Source organism: Mesocricetus auratus, unplaced genomic scaffold (genome assembly GCF_017639785.1).
Source record: "Mesocricetus auratus isolate SY011 unplaced genomic scaffold, BCM_Maur_2.0 Super-Scaffold_100020, whole genome shotgun sequence".
In the NCBI taxonomy this organism is placed as follows: Eukaryota; Metazoa; Chordata; class Mammalia; order Rodentia; family Cricetidae; genus Mesocricetus; species Mesocricetus auratus.
The window spans coordinates 36,130,300-36,151,851 of NW_024429201.1; the positions used below are offsets into that span (position 1 = coordinate 36,130,300).

Below are 21,552 nucleotides of genomic sequence, written 5' to 3' on the forward strand. Positions count from 1 at the left end.
TACTCCATTCCCCAGGGAGGGTAAGGCCCTCCATGGGGGATCTCTAGAGTCTGTCATTTTGTTCCAGGAAGTGCCCAGGCCCTCCCCCCAAGTGTCCAGATTGAGAGAGCATCCTTCCTTATGGGATGGGTTCCCAAAGTCCATTTGTATGCCAGGGATAAATACTGATCTACTGTCCAAAGCCCCATAGATTGCCTAGGGTCTCCTCACTGACACCCACATTCAGGGGGGTCTTGATGCTGGCCTCTCAGCCATCAGTCTGGGGTCCAAGAGCTCCCCCTTGTTCAGGTCAGCTGTTTCTGTGGGTTTCACCAGCCTGGTCTTGACCCCTTTGCTCATCACTCCTCTGTCTCTGTCACTGGGTTCCAGGAGTTCAGTTCAGTGTTTAGCTGTGGGTGTCTGCCTCTGCTTCCATCTGTCACTGGATGGAGGTTCTAGGATGGTATATAAGGTAGTCATCAAAATCATTTTCAGGGAGGGGCATTTAAGGTAGTCTCTCCACTATTGCTTAGTTTGCCAGTTGGTGTCATCCTTGTAGATCTCTGGAGTTCTCACTAGTGACAGATCTCCCCTTAAACCTATAATGGCTCCCTCTATTATGGTATCTCTCATCTCTTCTAGACTAAGCTCTTATGTCAAGCATTAATACAAGATTGCTATTGTTCATGCTAAGAGAACTAACAGCACTTCATCTTTCTGTAGCTCCTATTCAGTGCCAGTTTGAATAGAGCTCTTTCTGGTCTGGTCCTGATTCTAATTGTTCCATGTGTTAGTACTATCATTTATTATGTCCCACATTTTACATATGAGGCAGTGGAAACTATGAGAAGATTACTAATATGCCCTGAATTATAACCAGAACATGAAAGAGCTGATATTTATTTTAAGCCAGACGTTTACTTTTAATAATCTGTAAATTCATTCTCCTTTCAAAAACATTTGTTGTTTTTGAGATTGTAATTTAATTTCAGCATTTCTCCCTTCCTTTCCTCCCTCTGGACACTCCCATGTCCTCCTCCCTGCTTTTCTTCAAATTCACGGCCAATTTTTATTGCATTAATATACAAATATGCATTTACATATACATATGCATTAATATATACATATGCATTTGCATATACATATATATTCACAGATATAACATGTTGAGTCCATGTAATGTTACTTATATGTATGTTTTAGCAGTCTGCTGTGATTTTAGAATGTGTAGCTAGAAGCTGGTTTTCCATTTGGTATAAATTCTGATTTTATAGTGTCTCCTGAGCAGTATTGTTCTCTTCAAGACAATTACTCCTTTCGACACCCAAGCAACTATGATAATGTCCATAGCCAAAAGGTACAGTACACACCCCCACACCCCCACCCTCCACCTCCCCCACACACCCACACCCACACACTCGTACACACTCACATTCGCATGCATACACATCAGGGGGAAAATTAATGTTTCAATATAGAAAAGTAGCTGTTTGTAGCACTGTGAACTGTATGGACAGGAATATAATACAGATAAGAGGACTATATTCATTTCTACTTTATTGAATCATTTCCCTAGTAGATTGTATTAATGTTCCTCTCTGTGTCACACATGTATTTTCCTGTGGCCTTCTACCTTTCGCTTTCAAGTTTGTTTTTCTTTTTTCTTGTCTTTCCTGCTCTTCCCACCTATACCACTTCCTCCCTTCCTAAAATACAGTAGAGATGTAAACACTGTTTCATTTATTCTAAGTGAACCCATAGCAACTGTAGCTTATAATGCCACACTGTTCTTAGTTGAATAGTTAGAACATCAGTAACTCTTGGTAATAAAAACATTTCTTTTCTAATGACACCAGCATTGTTTTTTTTTATTTCTTTAAGCATATTTTCACTACTTACAATTAAAATACCTACATGTAAAATTTTATATAACTTTATTCTTTAAATTCTGTGCCAGAGAGTAACTTTAAATACCGTTTAAATGGCATTTATATTGGCTTATGTTCATTTAATACATCTCTGTTTTATCAGACTCAGAAGGCTTGACCGCACAGATTGTCATTGATGCTAATGACGGTGCCCAGGGTGTAATGGAATGGCAGCATAGCAGGTAAACGCGTAAGCACCTTTCTTAACTCTGGGTCCTTACAGTTAACAAACAGAAGTTATGAGAGAAAATAAATCTATTCTCCTTATTCCAGATTTGAAGTGAACGAGACCCATGGCATCGTAACATTGGTAGCTCAGAGGAGCAGGGAAGCTCTTGGCCAGGTTTCCTTGTTTCTGTATGCCCAGAATCTAGAGGCTCTGATGGGTCTGGATTACATTTGCAGTCCACAGGTAGGGCTCTGTATAATTTATGGTAGTCATTTATAATCACTGTAGTGATGTAGGTCTTGTATGAATAAATAATCTTAATAACTACTGTGTAAAGTACTTCACAGTGAGAGCAGGCAGAAGATTTCTATGCTATATAGTTCTCTCTGCTATAAGCAGTTGAATTAAGTATTAATTCTATTACAAATATCACTCCAAATTTACTATTTTTTGCAGTTCTGAAAAATACTAGATCACATATTAAAAATGTTAATCGTTAGACTCCTCCAAAGTGTATCTCACGCTTCTGGAAAATTTTCACTCTATTCTTTTTTGTTTTAATTTACTAAGACACTTTAAGCCCTTGAAATACTTTTTAAAAATCTTTGACTCTTTATTCCTTAAGCAAATGTTTTGTCTCTTCTACTTTGTAACTTTTACTTGAAATGTTTTCAATTTAAATTTAAACAAAAAGAGATCATGTAAAATTGTGTGTGTCCATGTCCGGGAGGATGCCAGAAGAAGGTGTCAGATCCCTGGAGCTAGAGTTTCAGGAGTTTCCAAACTGCATATAAATTCCTGGGTTGGGTCTTCTGCAAGAACAGCATGTACATTCAACTGCTGAGCCATCTCTCTGGCACCTAAGTAGCTCATTCTCCAATATTAACAGTCATATGGCATTGCTTTCTGAACATTTCATGAAAACTCAGAGTGAATTTAAGTATATGGTCTTTTCTTTGATTTTCTGGACTAGATTCTTCATTTTGCTGACGGAGAAAGGTATAAACATGTGGACGTTGTGATTCTAGACGACGACATTCCAGAAGGAGATGAAAGATTTCAGGTGATATTAACAAATCCTTCTCCTGGACTAGAGCTGGGAAGAGATACAATAGGTAATTAATTATTCCTTTCCCACAGTCTTCTTTTCCATGTCCTGACTTCTGTAGTGGGGAGGCTTCTGTAGTGGGAGCCTCTTCCTAGCCCCAAAAGAAAAGCCCTCCAAGTTTGGCATTTAGAAGTTCTTGTGTCAGTGATAACGAGTCGAGCCTGTGTGTTTGTGTATATGAAAACAGCAAGGTCAGGGTGGGTTGGTAATAAAAGTAGTATTAAATGATTTTCTCAATTACTGTAGTTTTGTTTAACGTGTAAAAGTCTTTCAGAATTTGAGTTTTGCGTGTAGCAATGAAAAGCGCTGTGGTGATGGTCTTTTCAGTGTTCCTTCAGTGCTATGGGATTTGTGCACAGTAGGTGCTGGGGTCTCAGACAAGCCATGAGAGCTTTGATCCTCTAGTTGGAACGGTGTAATACTCTTTCTAAAATCACCCAATTTCACTGTCAGTCAGACACTGTAATGATACTCAACAAGGGCCAAACAATAATGAATTTTGTATAAGAAAACCTATTTATTTGTATACTTGCTATGATTTTTTATTCTTTTAGAATTTCTTGCACATTTGTAATGAAGTACGATTGTATCCACCCACATTTCTTCCTCTGCTTCCCCTTGGATTCCTTCTCCTCCAACATGTCCCCCTCCCAACTTCCCATTATCACCTCCTCCTTTTTCTTCCTTCTCCTTCCTGTCATCATTTGCTCCTCCTCTTCCTCCAGCCTTCCTCCTTCTCCTCTTCCTGTTGTTAGTCTACCAGATCCAATAGTGCTGTCAATATGTGCACGGGCCTGGGGCTTTCTGCTGTACATGGGAAACCTACTCATGGTTAAAGCCACAGCGAAGACTGATTCTCCTCTCTAAGGTCCAGTGATTGCCAATCGCTCCCCTGTTAAGGGTGGATACCCTCGCATCTGCAACAGCATTTTGTCTGGCTTCAGTTTGAGTGAATCTTGTACAGGTGACCCACGCTTCTGTAAGTGAATAGGTGCAACAGCTGTGGCATGCTCTGAGACAACATTTCACAGTACTTCTCCTCTTGCTCTTACATTCTTCCTGTGTCCTCATCTATGATGTTCCCCTTGGCAGGTGGGGAGGGGAAGGAGCTTTGATAAAGAGGTCACATTCAGGGCTAGGCACTCACAGCCTTGGAAGAACTTTTAAAAGTTACTTCTAGATGAGAAGGTAGCTCACCTGGTGCCATGTTTTCCTAGCAAGCACAAGCCCTGGGTGTGATTCCCCAGTGCCACATATACTGTGTGTGCTGGTACAGGCCTATAGTCCCAGTACTCCAGGAGTAGACGCAGGGAGAATTCAAGGCCATCCTTAGCTTAAATATACAGTGTGGGTTCAGCATAAGCTTCATGAGACTCTGTGTTTTGAAAAGCAGTTAGTGTAGGTGGCCGGGGCAGAAGTTCTGTGGAGGAGCACACTTAGGATTTGAGAGGCCTGTTACCCATGGTCAGAGTTTGGACTAGATCTTTCCAGGGTCCTGGCCTCTTATTCCAGAGTTAAATAGAGGTCACACATGTTGCAAAGTAGCAAGGAAGCTTCATTCAAAAGCAAAGTGATAGAAACGGTAAGAATGCAGTGTTAAGACTGACATCAGGTGAGTGAAGGTATCCATGGTTCTGGTTACTGTTGGAGCTTCTGTTTATGGGGCTTAGGATAAATGAGAGTTTGGTTCCTAAGGGGCATAGTGAGAGTAGCATTCTTTTGCTACAGATTAAGTTGTGTAATCAGTTCTCTACTGTGCATATTCTTTCTCATAATGCATCTGGTTTCTATCATATTCATGCCCATCGATATGTAACCATATGATTGTAAATAGGGCTTCTCTCTAAAAGTTCACTTCAGGACAAAACTTATTGCACATGTAGCCAAGATCAGTTAATGTAGAATATCTGTAGCACAATAAATAAATAAATAAATAAGACCAGAAACTGATATTGGGGTTCAAACTTGAAGCTGAAGATCAGAAAAGCAAAGCAGCTGGCTACAAGCTTTTACCTCTATCTCAGACTGGAAGGCAATCCTGGCTCCTCAGGCTGCAATCTCAGACTGCTATTCTCTCCTCAACATGGCTGGAGGTTCCTGAGACTGACTCCTGAAGACCCTGATCCTATCTTTTATACCTCTCTAGTGCTGGGGTTAAAGGCCTGAGCTCTGTTGCCCTTTTAGATTGATTCAATCATGTGTAGGTCAGGGTGGCCTTGAACTCAGAGAGATCCATCTACCTTTGTCTCTCCAGTCCTGAGAGACCACAACTGCCTGATCTCTATAGCTTGAAGATGACTTTGCTTTCTGAATCCTCAGGCAAGCGTGAATAAATCACAAATAATATATCAGCACAACTATCACAGTGCCCTCAGTTCAGACTGTATTCAGTGGTGTGTTTGAACAGAAACAGCATATTGTAGACAAATTTCTAAGGGTCATAACTTATTATATAAAGCAGGTATATCCGCTGGTGGGTCAGGTGGGGTTCCTAAGGAGTGAACAGGTTGTTAGGTGCATTGTTCAAAGTTGGCTGTATGCGACTTTGGAGATTCCCCCCAAGGAGGGCCTCACCCTCCCTAGGGAATGATGTGGGGAATTGGGTCGGGGGCTGGGGGAGGCTGGTGGGGAGACAAGGGAGGACGGGTGGGAGAGGGAGCTGGGATTGACATGTGAAACATGCATGTTTCTAATTTAAATAAAAACATATTGAGGAAAAAAAAAAGTTGGCTGTATATACAACTCAAGCCTACTAGAGTCCCTGGTTGCTAGGCTATTCCTTGAGCTTGTCCGTGGCCTTAAATTTAATCCTCAGTGCTCTCCTCACAAAGGTCACTTCAGCTCCCTCAGATGATAGATACATCAATGTGTTTGAAGAACCAAGTGGGACTGAATCTCTAACATGTTTTATTCAATGGTAACTTTTGTAGCCATAAATTACTACTAACTATTGATATGAAGATTTTATTTATGGAAACAATTTGTGTATCTAAGACATGGTTTTAAGTTCTTTGCTACATTCATACATTATTATTACCAAGTCCCCAGAAACCATTCTTTTTTAAGGATGTGGCTATTGTTACACATTGAGAAAGCTGGGATGCAAATGATTTTCTTGTAGGGAAGAAGAAATGGAAAGGATTGTAGGGCTAAGACACCTTGTCTTTGCCAAGAACAATTTATGCATATCCAATGGAAACTTAATTAAGATGGACTTGAACAAAAAACAATTCAAAGGGGATCAGAGGCATATGGCTCAAGGTGAGGTTGGTCCTAATTATGGCATCCAGGTCCTGCCATTCTTTTCTCCTTGTGTTGGAATATTGGCCTCACCCCGCAGCCGGTTAGTTATTATTATGAGATGCGCTTCAGCATCAATCTGACAGCCATGTACATAACAAGAAAAAAACACCATCAGGTTCTAGAATTCTAAAACAGTTTGACGCAATTCCGGGTAGGACGACATAGGTTCTGTCTTACTTTGTTTCTGTCACTGTAGTAAAACGTCTCAACCACAAACAACTGGGGAAGGAAAGGATGATTTATTGCAGCGGGCAGTTGGAGTCTGTTCTGAGGGAAAGTCTGGGCAGGAACTCAAGGCAGAAACCTGGAGGCCCGCACTGAAGCAGCAGCCCCGGAGGAGCTGTGAACTGCCTTCTTCCTCCAGATTGCCTAGTTGGCTTTTGTATTCAACTCAGCATCATCTGCTCAGCAGCAGCGGCCCTGCCCAGAGTGGCCTGAGCCTGCTCACATTAGTCATTAATTCAGCCAATGGCCCATGGGCTTTCCTATGGATCAGCTTGATGGGGCGCTCTCTCGACTGAAGTGCCTTCTTTCCAGATGCCACTGGCTTGTGCCAGATAGCAAATCTCTGACCAGAATAGGTTCCATGTCTGCTCTCATGAGTGCAAGAAAGTAACTTTGCTGGACACTGTTGAGCTTACTTTAGGGTTTACATCGTAACTTTTAAATATTAAAATTTCTTTAAACACGGAGTCTTTTGATAATGGATACTTTCTTAAGCCAAGCCCACTTCATTGACCTTTAAAGTATATCTAATCTTTCATAAAAATTAATAAATTCTTTGCATATAAATATTTTTGTGCTGAGAATTGAACCCAGGGTCCTCAGACATCTTAGACAAGTGATTTACTACTTAGTTATAGCCACAAGCCTCCTTCAAATTTATATTTTGAAATTGTCTCACTAAGTTGTCCAGACTGGCTTTGAACTCACTTTGTAGTTCAGGCATGCTTTGAACTTAAAATCCTCTTGCTTTAGCACCTGCATATCTTAGAGTTCAGGCCTCAACTCAAGACCAACTGCTAATGTTGCAGGGGACAACCTGATCCTCAGGATGACCTAGGGACCCTAGGATGACCTAGCCCAGGATAACCACTAGGGACCCTGGGGCTCCTGCTATATCACTTTGTTGATGTCAATTTATCTGGCAGCTTTCTCTAGGCAGCTGGTCACATTCACAATAGATACACCGAGGGTCGGAACACAGAAAGCCATTCTAGTGAATGTTCCATTCAGGTCTGGGATGTCCTTGCCTGCATCCCAGTGGTTTCTGGGATAGTATCCTGGGCAGACCCACAGCCAGGATACTACAGTTTTCCTGAGATGTCATCCAGTCCTTTTGGGTGGCAGTGATGGCATAGACTGTGGTCATTAGCATCTCCATGGTGCTGAAGTGTCCTGGAAAGGCATAGAGGTGCTCGAACGAGCCTTCCTGTCTCCCACAGCCATGTCCATCACAAACGTGAAGGCGGGAGGAGAGATGATGAGGGTTTGGGCTCCACCCTTCTAGCGGGCCCTAACCTCCTCCATGGTTGTGAAGACACCAATAGATTCTACTAAACATTCTGCACAGGTGTCACCCTATCTGATACTGATGGGATCTTACTCCTGCAAGATGGAGATGACCATAAGTTTCCTGTTCTCAGTTTGACTGCGGAACATGATTTTAGTGGAATCATACTGGAACACGTAGGTCATGTAGTTGAGGTCAATGAATAGGCCATTGATGGCAGCAGTGTTCACTTTACTAGATTTGAAGGTAGCCAGGATGCCGAACCCATTCACTCCAGCCTTCAACATCCTGTCTCAGGGATGAGCCTGCCAGTGCCTGAGAGTATGAAACTACTCTGGAGTCAGGAAGAGTAGATAGGGTCAACCATTAGACATCTTATAAACAATCTTCTGAGGCTGTCCTTTTTATGTTTTCAGCTTATTATAGTATTTTTTATTATACAGCTTTTAAAATACCAGTATTTTTGTTATTCTTTTGAATCCTACTTTCCTCCAAAGCAATTCACATTATTTTATTTTATGAAATTTGCATAATTTCGATTATTTTTAATAAGGAAATTGTAAGGAAATTGTTGATAATGATAATGTGAAAATGTATAAGCTATTACCCTAATTTATAAATATGTATTTTTCATTGGGTATTGTTTTTATGTTATGTCCCAAGCATAAAATAAATTTCTCTCCATTTTACGCCCCTCCTTGTATCCACTCCTCCCATGCTTCTGTTCAGAAAGGGGCAGACCTCTCATGAGTAACAACAAAACATGGCATATCAAGTTCCAGTAAGACTAAACATCTTCTCTTGTATTAAGGCCAGGCAATGCCCAATATAAGGAATATGTTCCCAAGAGCCAGTCAAATCATTAGGGATATCCTGTGATCCCATTGTTAGGAGTCCCACACATAGACCAAACTACCCAACTGTCACATATATGTAGAGGGCCTAGGTCGGTCCCATGCAGGCTCTCTTGATTGATGGTCCAGAGTCTGTGAGCTCCTATGAGCCAGGCTAGTTGTTTTCTATGGGTTTTCTTATGATGTCCTTGACCCCTCTGGCTCCTATAATCTTTCCTCTCTTCAGCAGGATTTACTGAGCTTGGGCTACTGTTTGCCTGTGGGTCTCTGCATCTATTTCATCAGTTACTGAATGAAGGTTCCCTGATGGCAACTGGGGGAGTCACAGATCTGATCACAGGAGAGGGCAAGTTCAGGCTATGTATCCACTATTGTTAGAACTCTTAGCTGGGGCCATCCTTGTAGATACGTGGGAGGTTCCCTTGCATCAGGTTTCTACCTAACCCTGAAATGCCCTCCTTTTTAATCATCTCTTTTAGTACCCTCCCTCTCCATTTACCTCCCCAACACAATTCCTCAAGTTTCCATTCCCACCCACTCACAGTTCACACAGGACATGTCTTCTGTTTCCCCTTCCTAGGAAAATGCATACATCCCTATGGCCCCTTGGGTCCTCCTTGTTACTTAGTCTCTTTGGGTCTGTGGATTGTAGCATGATTATCCTTTACTTAACAGCTAGTATCCACTTATGAGTGAATAATACTGTGTTTATATTTCCCTGTCTGTGTTACCTCACTCAGCCTAAATTTTATAGTTCCATCATTGCATGCAAATTTCATGTTGTCATTGTTTTGAAACAGCTGAATATTACTCTACTGTGTAAATGTACCACATTTTCTTTATCCATTCTTTGGTTGAGAGGCATCTAGGTTGTTTCCAGGTCCTGGCCATTAGGAATAAAACTGCTATGAATATAGTTGAGCAAGTGTCCTTGTGGGTATATATCAGGAGTAGTATAGTTGGGTCTTAAGGTAGATGGGTTCCTAAATTTAAAGAAATCACCATATCGATTTCCAAAGTGGCTGTGCAAGTTTGCACTCCTTCCAGCAGTGAAAAGTGTTCCCCTTGCTCCACTTCCTCTCCAGCATGACCTGTCATTTGTGTTATTGATCTCAGCCACTCTGACAGGTGTAAGACAGAATCTCAGAGTCCTTTGATTTGCATTTCCCTCATGGCTAAGGATGTTGAATATTTCTTTAGGTGTTTCTTTGCCATTTCAGATTTTTCTGTTGAGAATTATCTGATTAAGTTCGTACTCCATTTTTAATTGGATTTTTTGGGTTTTGATATCTAGTTTCTTGAGTTCTTCATAATTTTATATATTTTGTAGATGTGGGGTTAGTAAAGATCTTTTCCCGTTCTGTATGCTTCAGCTTTCTCCTTTTGATGGTGTCCTTTGCCTTAAAGACCCTTTTCAGTTTCATGAGATCCCACTATTAATTGTTCATCTTAGTGTCTGTGCTACTGGTGTCATAGACAAGAAGTTATCTCCTGTACCAATGCATTCAAGGCTATTTCCCACTTTGATTTTTATCAGGTTCAATGTAACTGAATTTATTTTGATGTCTTTGATCTACTTGGACTTGAGTTTTGTGAAGGGTGATAGATATGGATCAATTTGCATTCTTCTGCATTTCTACATCGTGTTATGCCAATACCATTGGTTGAAGGTGCTTTCTTTATTTCATTGTATAACTTTGCCTTCTCTGTCAAAAATCAGGTGTCCATAGGTGTGTGGATTTATATCTGGGTTTTATGTTCGATTCCATTGATCCACCAGTTTTTTTATGCCAATACTTTGCTGTTTTTATAGCACAGCTTGAGATCAGGGACGGTGATACCTCTGAAAAATCTTTTATTGTACAGGATTGTTTTAGCTATCATGGGTTTTTTGTTTTTCCAGATGAAGTTGAGTATTATTCTTTCAAAGACTGTAAAGAATTGTGTTGGAATTTTGATGGGGATTGCATTGAATCTGTAGATTGCTTTTGGCAAGATGGTCATTTTTACTATGTTAATCCTCCCTGAGCATGGGAGGTCTCTCCATCTTCTGATATCGTCTCCAATTCCTTTCTTCAAATACTTGAAGTTCTTGTCATATAGCCCTTTTACTTGTTTGGTTAGAGTTACCCCAAGATATTTTATTTTATTTCTGACTATTGTAAAGGGTATTGTATCTGTGACTTTTTTTCTCAGCCTGTTGATCATCTGTATATAGGAGGGTGACTGATTTTTTAATTAATCTGGTATGCTGCCACTTCACTAAAAGTTTACCAACGATGGAAGTTGCTTGGTAAAATTTCTTGGGTTGATTATGTATACTATCATGTCATCTGCAAATAGTGATGCTTCGACTTCTACTTTTCCAATTTGTATCCTGATCTCCTTTTGTTGTCTTATTGCTCTAGATAGAACTCCAAGTACAATATTGAATAGATAAGGGAGAGAGTTGATAACCTTGTATTTTTCTTATTTTAATGGAATTGCTTTGGATTTCTTTTCATTTAATTTGATGTTGGCTGTTGACTTGCCTTATATTGCCTTTATTATATTTAGGTTTGTTCCTTGTATCCATGATCCCTCTAAGACCTTTATCATAAAGGGCTGTTGGATTTTGTCAAAGGTTTTTTCAGCATCTAAGGAGATGGTCATGTGGCTTTTTTTCTTTCAATTTGTATGTGGTGGATTACCTTGACAGATTTTCCTATGTTGAACTGTCCTGGCATCTCTGAGAAGAAGCCCACTTTAACATGCCAGATGATCTTTTTGATATGTTCTTGAATTTGTTTTGTGAGTATTTTATTGAGTATTTTTGCATCAATGTTCATGAGGAAAAAAATGGTCTGTAATTTTCTTTGTTGAGTCTTTGTGTGGTTTGGGTATCAGGATAACTGTGACCTCATAAAAGGAATTCGGCCATGTTCCTTCTGTTTCTATTTTGTGGAATAACTTGAGAAGTACTGGTATTAGATCTTCTTTGAAAGTGTGGTGGAATTCTGCACTAAAACTATGTTGCTCTGGGCTGCTTTTGGTTGGGAGACTTTTAATGACTGCTTCTATTTCCTTAGAGCTTATAGGTTTATTTACATTGTTTATGTGATCTAGATTTAATTTTGTGTGTGGTATCTATCAAGAAATTTGTCCATTTCATTTTGCTTTTCCAATTTTATGGAGCACAAGTTTTTGAAGTATGACCTAATGATGTACTTAGTGTCTGCTTTTATGTTTCCCTTTTTTGTTTCTAATTTTGTTAATTTGTTTATTGTCTCTCTGCTTTTTAGTTAGTTTATATATCTGTCCTAGTTTGGTTTCTGTTTCTACAATAAGCATCATGACTGAAGCATAGGGGGCTTATAGCTTAGAGCTTATAATCATCATGAACAGAAGTCAGGACAAGAACTTAAGGAAGGAATCTGGAGCCGGGAACTGAAAAGACGTTTACTGTCTTGCTCCCTGTGGCTTGCTCCGCTTGCTTTTTATTATAAGCCATGACCACCTGCCCAAGTCACTATCTACACCTACATTAGTAATTGTTCAAGTAAATTCCCCACAGGCCTGCCTACTGGGTCTCTTATGGGTTGAACCTGTGTTGGGGGTGGGGATGAGCACCAGCCCCTATTGTACAAATGTGAACTACTTCAAGGAACCTGAGAGTGGGTCAAGGGGAGACAAGGCCACAGTCAACACTTTGTGATTTTCTCATATTTTCCCATTAATTCCTGTCTTAATTGTCTATTTTGAATGATATCCCTTTACTGTTGTATTTTCAAACAATGGCAGCTGATGTATCAAGATACTATAATAATGCTTAAGTCTGTGTGACTTGGATGGCGAGATGGCTCAGTCGGTAAAGGTGTTTGCCACCAAGCTTGAAGACCAGAGCCTGATCCCTAGGACCTACATGATGGATTCCCACAAGTTGTCCTCCTGCTTCGCACACCGTGACATGTGCTCCCCCCTAATAAATGAACATGAAAATGAGTGTATGAATAGTCAATATCTTGACGCTGACTTCCTGCATTGTACCACAGTTCTGTTCCCTTCTAGCTTTTGAATTTTATGGAGTACCTGTGTGCATTCTGTCACAGGTTCTGAACAGGGGAGTAGTAAAAGGTTCTCCCTCATAGGGCTATGGTGAGAGCTGAGTAAATGATTTGACAGTCAGCTGTGAAGTACCGTCTTTAGGATTTGTAACACATTCATTCTTCAATTACTGCTTGAATATTTTTGCTTTAACAGCTTTGATTACTGTCCTTGCAAATGACGATGGCCCTGGAGTTCTGTCCTTTAACAACAGTGGGCACATTTTCCTCAGAGAACCGACATCTCTCTACGTGCGGGAGAGTGTCGCAGTGTTAATTGTCATTCGGGAGCCTGCACAAGGTCTGTTTGGAACGGTCGCAGTTCAGTTTGTGGTGACGGAAGTCAACTCCTCAACAGAATCGAAGGATCTGATTCCTTCCAAAGGCTTTCTTGTTCTAGAGGAAGGTGTTCGATCCAAGGTAGGGTGTCAATCATTAACATCTTTAATGGGAATTCAAAATTCAGTGTTGAAAAATAATTTTCTCAGAAATGTGCTTTAGTTCTCAAGAAGCAAAACCTTTTCAAAATGAAAGAGACAAAGGCACTGGTATGCGTGGCTAGCATTGCAGGGTTATAAACGTGTACACAGAGGGCCAGTGTTAATATGATAGAGGAATGTGCAAGAAATACCATGTGTGGTTCACATTTTAAAATTTAAGCCCATTTAAATGGTATTCTTTCTTTATATTGTCTCTAAGAACATGAGCTAGAGGAAAATTCCATCCTCGTCTGTCTGCCACACGTTAGCTGAACAAACATGACTGCTTGGTTTGGACTGCAAATACAAGAACAGGAGCAGTTTAGCTGAGAGAGATGCTGGATTTGACTTTAGTTGTGAATGCAATCTGTACTCGAAACAAAACAAAGCCCACATACCTTGCAGCCTTCCTCTTCTGTATACTAACATTATTGTTTTACACACTCAGTTTTATTAAAAACTTCATGTTAAGATCTACTTCTATGTGTATGGGTGTGTGCCCACGTGTGTGTGTGTGGGGGGGCATGGGCTCCGGGTGCGTGTGGAGGTCAGAAGGGAGGCATTGGATCCTTTGGAAACAGAGTTACCCATGGCTGTGAGCTGCCATGTGGGCTCTGGGAGTTGAACCCAGGTTCTCTGGAAAGGCAGCCAGTGCTCTTCCCCACTTCAGCTGTCTCGCAACTCTCATCTCTTATCAGCCCTTCACCTTTGCTTTTTAGGTACCGTTAAAAGATATTTGGTCACATTAGCTTATGCATTTTAAAGCCAAACACAACACTAAAGGAGTATCCTTACAGCAGTTTAACATTAGAGTTCATCTAATAATGGAAGAAATCTCCGGTACGCTGTAGCGTACATTGGACCCAGGGCCTGTGAATAATGGCAAGCCCAGCCACATCCTCAGGCCTGTTATATCCCTGTAAACTTAAGAATGTTTTTATATCCTCGAAAATCTAAAACCTTGAATTGATTTGTTTAAAAATCCACCTCAAGTTTGAAATGATATGAAAGTTTAAAGCATAAGTACTTTGATTTTTTCTTTTAAAAAGTATTCTTTTATATTTTAAATTATGCTTTTCCGTAAACCTCATAGTCTTAAGATACTTTGATACGTTCACTAGGAAGGTTAATTGTTAGAATAAATCTTGAACAAACATAACTGCTTCTCAGGTTTTAATTTGCAATGTAAGCTGTATGGCACCCGGTCCCTAAGCATGTAGGTAAATGGCTTTAAAGATACAAGTATACGTGTGTAACCACTGCTCAGAGCAGGATGTTTGAATAAGGGCCATCCTTTTCCATTTCTAGATTAAGCAGCTTTCTAACCTTCAAAATTAAGACTTGCCTTGCCAGTCATTTGCTCTGTGTAGATGGGATCTTGCGGTGGCTACACTTTTATATTGACGCCTTTCGCACTGCCTTCTGGGAGCACATGACTACTCCCTCTTAGCAGATGGTTCTCTCCCATTACCGTGCTGCTTTCCACTGCTGACGCCACAGCCCTTTTATTCTGCTGCTGGCACGCATTTGATTCGTTTTAGTTTATAGCCACTCTGCTGCCCTTGCTTGCAGACAGTCATGTACAGACTGGCATGAGGTGAATGAAAAATGGATGGTACAAAAGGTCACAGAAACCAGCACATGAAATTTAACATCACGATCAATTTTTGTTTTGGCCTGTTTTGAAAACTTAAAAAGAGATTTATTACATTTTAAAGTTATGCTTATATGTTGATCTACATGTGTCTGTGCATTTGAGGCAGGTGCTCCTGGAGGCCAGAAGAGGGCGTCTGATCTTCTGGGACTAGGGTCACAGGCAGTGTGGGCTGCCTGATGTGGGTGCTGGGGCTAAGTTTGGGTCTTCAGGAATGGCAGCAGGGACTCTTACTGGTGGAGTAATCTCTCCATCCGCACTTACTGTCACTGCGGTCCATTGTTACTCTTCAGACACAGGGTGGAACTTGAAACAGTTATAGTCATCGCATGATGTGAACCAAATGTAAATAGAAGCCATGTTTCAAACGTATGCCATCAAAATGTTTCACGCATTTCTCCACGTGTGTTTCCAAAAAGATCCTAATCTGTCAACTTTGTTTTCTCATTTTGTTCCAGGCCCTGCACATCTCTGCCACATTAGACACGGAACCGGAAATGGATGAGCATTTTGTCTGCACTCTGTTCAATCCAACTGGAGGTGCTAGGCTAGGAACCCATGTTCAAACCCTGATAACCATTTTGCAAAACCAGGCCCCTTTGGGGCTATTTAGCATCACTGCTGTTGAAAATAGGTATGCTTTTTTATATACATATAAAACATTAACATTTTGAGACAAAATAGGTAAAACTTTTGAACTGAGTAGATGTAGAAGGAAGATAATATCTAATTAGTTTTAAAATATTTTTATTTCTTAAAATAATTAAGGGACCTAACTTCATTAATAGGCTAAATATTTCCTACTTCATTTATTTCTTGTCAGATATCTGAGTTGTGTATGAAGAGATTTTGGAAGGGAAACATTGTTTGACTATATATGTGACCAGTATTTAATCATTATGATAAAGGCAGTGGAGTGATATGTTTGTATGTTTTATTTAGAAAATGCATAAACAAATACTTTTGAACACTAGTCTCTCCAGATAAGTTGTGATCCTCATTGGGGTGTGCAAACTTATAAGTATATTAAGTAATACTCTGGCAGTGTGTTATTTATGTTAAATATTTAGAAATTATGCATTTTCTGCTCTCCAGAATCCATTTGTTTTTCTTTTAGTGCTACCTCTATAGACGTTGAGGAGTCCAACAAGAGTGTATACCTCAATGTATCACGTATGAATGGCCTTGAGTTGGCCGTGAGTGTCCAGTGGGAGACAGTATCTGAAACGGCTTTTGGCATGAGTATGTTTAGCTTTATTTCCATGAATTATATATTACTGGTGTATTACCAACAGAACAGGTCCTTCATTCTGTTATTGTGTCTACAATATTTATTTTTATTTCAACTCACAAAGCTTAGAATCTTGACGTTGGCAGAAATAAATATAGGAAATGAAAATAAATTTGCATTGCAAACGTAATAGTGAAAGGCTGTCAAGGCTGGTGACTGGAGTCATAAACTGACATGTAAGAGATGACATTGACAGGAACAGAGAAGTAAGAGAAAAACTGACCTTCACTAGTTAGGTAAGGCCAGATCACTAGAGAATTTGAAAAACAGTTCTTGGATGCCATTGTTCAACCTAAGTTTAATGACAAGCCTCTCGGTGAGAGAAATAGAAGCAGCAACACACACACACACACACACACACACACACACACGGTTTACATATGATGAGATTTATAAAAGACAAGAAGAATTTGGTTTCCCAGTCAGAGTTCTCTCATATTACAGCTTTTCAAAGCTCTCCCGAGAGTGGCCAGTCTAAGTGGCAGCTGTTTAATCTTCACGCCCATCTTCTGGAGTTACCGGACTGAAGATTTGTCTGTGTGTCAGCTTTACTTAATGAAAAGCTGTGGAACTTGTTGGAAAGACTGTGGGATAAGAATGCAATCTGTACTTTTAGGAAAGTCCCTAATGCTGTGTCTTCTTGAGCTAAAATGATCTGACCAACAATTCACATAAGTTATTGGTTTTGTTTTTCTTATTCCATAATGTTCACATAAATAGCTTACTTTGGGAAGCAGTCATGACAATACATGATAGAACTTATATTTTTAAAAATAACGATTCCTCATTAATTAGGGGGTTTCTCTTTTAGCATATTTAAACACAGTATTTTAAGACATGTATAATTTACAGCAATTTAATAAAATCTTGAAGTCAACTGAAGTGAGTCTGTATAGATATTCTAAAGTCTATACCATAGAAACTGAGAAGCTGGTGGATGAGCAGACATTTAAAGCTGTGAGATTAAGTTTGATAATACCATTAGCATATTTCTGTAAGACATATTTATTACTTTCAAATTTCAGCTGTCCTTTGACAGGCTTGTCTATAGCAATCATTTTAACATGTTTCTCTCTAAAATATATACTTATTATTTAGTTTTGAATACACTTGGAAAAGATTGTAGGATATAGAGCAAAATGTCTCCCCTTTAAAAAGTTGTTATTTTTAGGTAGTATCTTCAAGCTTTTTCGTGCCTATCCACTTTAACATGCAACACACACATGCACACAGCCACACAAGCATGTAGGCACACAGGCACACACCGACACCATTATCATCATCCTCTTTCCAATATGCTCACGAGTTTCACTGTTTATGTAATATGTCAAATGATGTCAGATTCGCACGTGACTATGCAGCATTATTAACATATTATATATGTCTTCATGTACATTATATACATATATGTACTCATATACACATAAATAATGATTTATTTCATTGTTTTAGGGGGAGTGGATGCTGTCTTTTCTGTATTACAAAGGTTTTTTAACAAGACAGCATCTGCCTGGTGTTTCTTTACTGTCGAAGATTCAGTTTATGGTGTAATGTTAAGAAAATCATCATTAGTTATTTACCGATGGCAAGGGACTTTCATTCCAGTGGAGGTAAACATCACTTTTTGCTTTCTGGTACACAAAATAAAATGTATGTGAAAAATTTGATAGTATTAATTACTAGTTTCCTTTGTATTTCCTAGGATTTAAATATAGAAAGTCCCAAAACTTGCGAGGCCTTTAATATTGGTGTTTCCTCCTATCTTGTCATTACTCATGGGGAAAGAAACGGAGAAGAGCTTTCCATTAACAGTGTGTACAAGCTCACTTCTGGATTCAAATTATCCCTGGTAAAAAATGTCTCCCTTTTTCTATAAATTCTTTACTTAAGTGCAACTCAAAATTATAAGATTAATCAAAATGGAGGGTGATGTATGTTCTATGTCAGAGTGAAAAAGAACTTTTTTGCAATTTGATACACATTGTAGCAAGTATCCTAATTCAAGGCTATTTCTGTTTTCAAATAACATGTAAGAATGCATAGCCTACACGTTAAGCACATTTTCAAATCTTAATCCATGTACTAATGCATGCTATCATTGCTTTCAGTTACTCCACTGCTAAAGACCTTTAAATGCTTATTCCCACTCTTTTCCAGGTGCAGACCATCATTACTTCAGGAAGCTGTCAAGTACGACATTTCACCTCAGACAGTCAAGACTATTTCATTATAGCAAGTCAAAGAAATGATTCTGAGTTAACTCAGGTGTGATTTTTCTTAAAGTGAAGTTTCCCCCTTCCAAAACATGCCAATAAGTTCTGTGCCTATACGGCCTGTAGGACTTGTGTAACAAAAGCCATAATTTGATGGTGGTGGTGTGTAATGGTACTGATTGGGCACGATCAGTTTTTGAAGACTAGTATTACAATATTAGATTTTCTTCAGGAGACAGAGCACCTCTAGTAACAGCACAACCAAAAACGCGGTAGAGAAAAATCTCAGCTCAACAGATGGCATCACTGAAAACGCATGACTAGCATTGCCAAGTGGGCGCTCGGGATCACGTGGCCAATTCCACACTTTTCTGGCACGCTGCATCTTGTAATCTCAGTGCCTACTTAATGCTTCTTTGTCACTCCGGCTTGCACACATGCTTGTTACCTCTGTTTTCAGCTAATGCTGCTCTTGCAGTGAAACTGACTAGAAGGACGCCTCCTGCTTTTTAGAACTCAGCCTTAGTCTCCCTTTCCATCGCGGTGGGGCCTCGTCTGTGGATGGCTGTCTCTCACACCGATGTCCTCCTTGCCTTCACAGACCACCCTTATTCCCTCTGTGCTGCCGTTTCTCTCCCGTGGGGATTATTACGGCGAGCATGATGTTCAAGCCCTGCCAGTTTGGAGAGAAAACTCTCCGTCCTAATACTTCCTTTCTGTCTGTGTGGGGTGAGAAAATCTCTCCTTACTTGGTGTGGGTTCCCTTGCCAACTTGATGGCTAGCCTTTGCGTACGGCTATGATGAACTGTTTAGATCAGGCCACCTGAGGTGGGAGGCCCACCCTCCCTCCAGCAGCACCATTCTCTAGGCTGCCATTCTGGAAGGAACAGAAAAGCGAAGGTGAGCTGAGCATGAACACCCATCTCTGTCTCTTGGCAGTGGATGCAGTGTGACTGGCCCCCCCCCCACTTCCTGCATTCCCCACGGTGGTGGGCTGTACCCTGAGCCCAATCAGCTCTTCCTGCAGGTGCTTTTGTCAGAGCCCTTTATCATGGCGACAGGATGAGTAGTCAGCATGGCCTGGTGTGCACACAGATGGTGACTGGCTGCTGGGCTTCTGGGACATGCGTGCTCTCCTTAAGACGGCACTTGGCAGCCGGCACACCTCAGACTTGAAGCACCTTTTTTTCTTTCACAGATCTGTGTTCTCTCTTTCTCTTTACCCCTCCCTTTCCTCCCTCTGCCCCTCCCTTGCCTTCCTTTCCCCTCCTCCGCCTTCCCTTCATTTGCCCTCCCTCCCTTTCTCCTTCCCTCTCTCTCTCCCTCCCTCTCTCCCTCCTCCTCCCTCTACCCCTCCCTCCCTCTACCCCTCCCTCCCTCAATCCCTCCCTCCCTCCCTCCTTCCCTCCCTCCCTCTCTCCCCTCCCTCTCCCCTCCCTCTCTCCCTCCCCCCTCCCTCCCTCCCCCTCCCTCCATCCCTCCCTCAGTCCCTCTGCCCCTCCCTCCCTCCCTCAGTCCCTCTGTCCCTCCCTCCATCCCTCCCTCAGTCCCTCTGCCCCTCCCTCAGTCCCTCTGCCCCTCCCTCCCTCCCTCCCTCAGTCCCTCTGTCCCTCCCTCCATCCCTCCCTCCTCTCTCCCTCCCTTTCTTCTTCTTCCCGTACTTACCACCCCATCCTTCTCAGACTCTACTCTTATTTCCCACTTCCTTCCTAAACTGAGATGTCTTGGGGTTTTCTAGCATTCAGTTTGAATTTATTTTGTTCTTACTTTGTATTTGCTCTGGGTAATTTTATAAGTCTGTGGTTTGACATACAAGCTGTAGGCCAATGTCTTCCAAATCACTTATGAAGCCTTTCCTCTGTACTCTAGACACCTGTGTCCATTTCTTTCCATGCCCCTTTACCTCGTTTTTAAGCATGTGATACATAACGTTTCAGTTTGAACTTAAATTTTCTCCATGTGACTTGTTTCAGTTTTGCTTTTGTGTCAGTCAGTAGCGGCCCAAAAAAGTGGAATGATTCAGGAGTAGTTATGGGATATTCCATGCTTAATTATTCCTTCATATTCTTTTAAATATTGCTACCATTAAGTGCTTTTATGAATATCTCAATTATATTTAGAATACAGGCACATCTGTCTACTTCTTACCTGCAAGGCATCTCCCCATCATTTCTCACTGAGATGGTTAGAACCCATCCCATCCCATCTCTACACTTCCCTGACATCTGCAGACCCATTCTCTGTGTAGAAGCCACGGCTACATTTGAGACAATGTTGGTTTGTGTTATTCCGCATGTTAAAAGTGTTCAGCAACCCCCAATTACACTTAAACGTTTCAAATTTTTGATATAGTGTATGTTATAGAGCACTGTCACTTTTCCTCATTTTCCAAGGCAGAGCTGAAGCATGCCTGTTGCCTTTATATACTCATTTCTTACCTATTCTTCACTGCCTCAGAGACTCGTGTTTGACCGATAAATCATGTCATCCTTCCACAGAAGGCATTGCCTTCCCTTCCCGGTCCCCCATTCCCGTGATGCCTTTCAAGTCAGATTAGTCTTTGCCTAGAACAAGGCACTCTTTCTGTCTTCAGAGCCAGCATGTCTAGCTTGAGCCCTCAGGACAGTCACATTCTGAGCTTCCCACCCTGTCATTCAGTACCATCTCAGCATGCAGTCTTCATTTGTTCACTCATTGATACCTTAGTTATCTTCTCATCATTGATTGGTTCTTAGATGGAAAAGGCCACTTTATGCATCACCCCTAGCCTAATGCTTGGTCAAAGTTCCAAACTTTACCTACGTATTACAACTCTTTCTAAAAGTGACCAGGCTGTAGAATGAACTTGTAAATTATGAACTTTCTTTTCATGTTTAATGTTTACTAGTGGACGCTTACCATGAACCCTATATGCTTTGATACTATAAGGGCAACGTATAGGATTCTACCATAGGGTGAAGATATCTCTGTATTCTGTT

General features: G+C 40.8%; 1 protein-coding gene across 1 annotated transcript in view; it reads left to right on the plus strand.

The window, feature by feature from the left end:
• Adgrv1 (adhesion G protein-coupled receptor V1) overlaps positions 1-21,552 on the plus strand; it is a 518,174-nt gene that overhangs the window by 93,473 nt on the left and 403,149 nt on the right. The window contains exons 39-47 of the mRNA XM_040729011.1: positions 2,011-2,089; positions 2,181-2,319; positions 3,050-3,191; positions 13,094-13,356; positions 15,528-15,703; positions 16,187-16,311; positions 17,813-17,970; positions 18,063-18,209; positions 18,518-18,625. Of these exons, the coding sequence (XP_040584945.1) occupies positions 2,011-2,089; positions 2,181-2,319; positions 3,050-3,191; positions 13,094-13,356; positions 15,528-15,703; positions 16,187-16,311; positions 17,813-17,970; positions 18,063-18,209; positions 18,518-18,625 (1,337 nt within the window). The remainder of the gene's footprint in view (positions 1-2,010; positions 2,090-2,180; positions 2,320-3,049; positions 3,192-13,093; positions 13,357-15,527; positions 15,704-16,186; positions 16,312-17,812; positions 17,971-18,062; positions 18,210-18,517; positions 18,626-21,552) is intronic.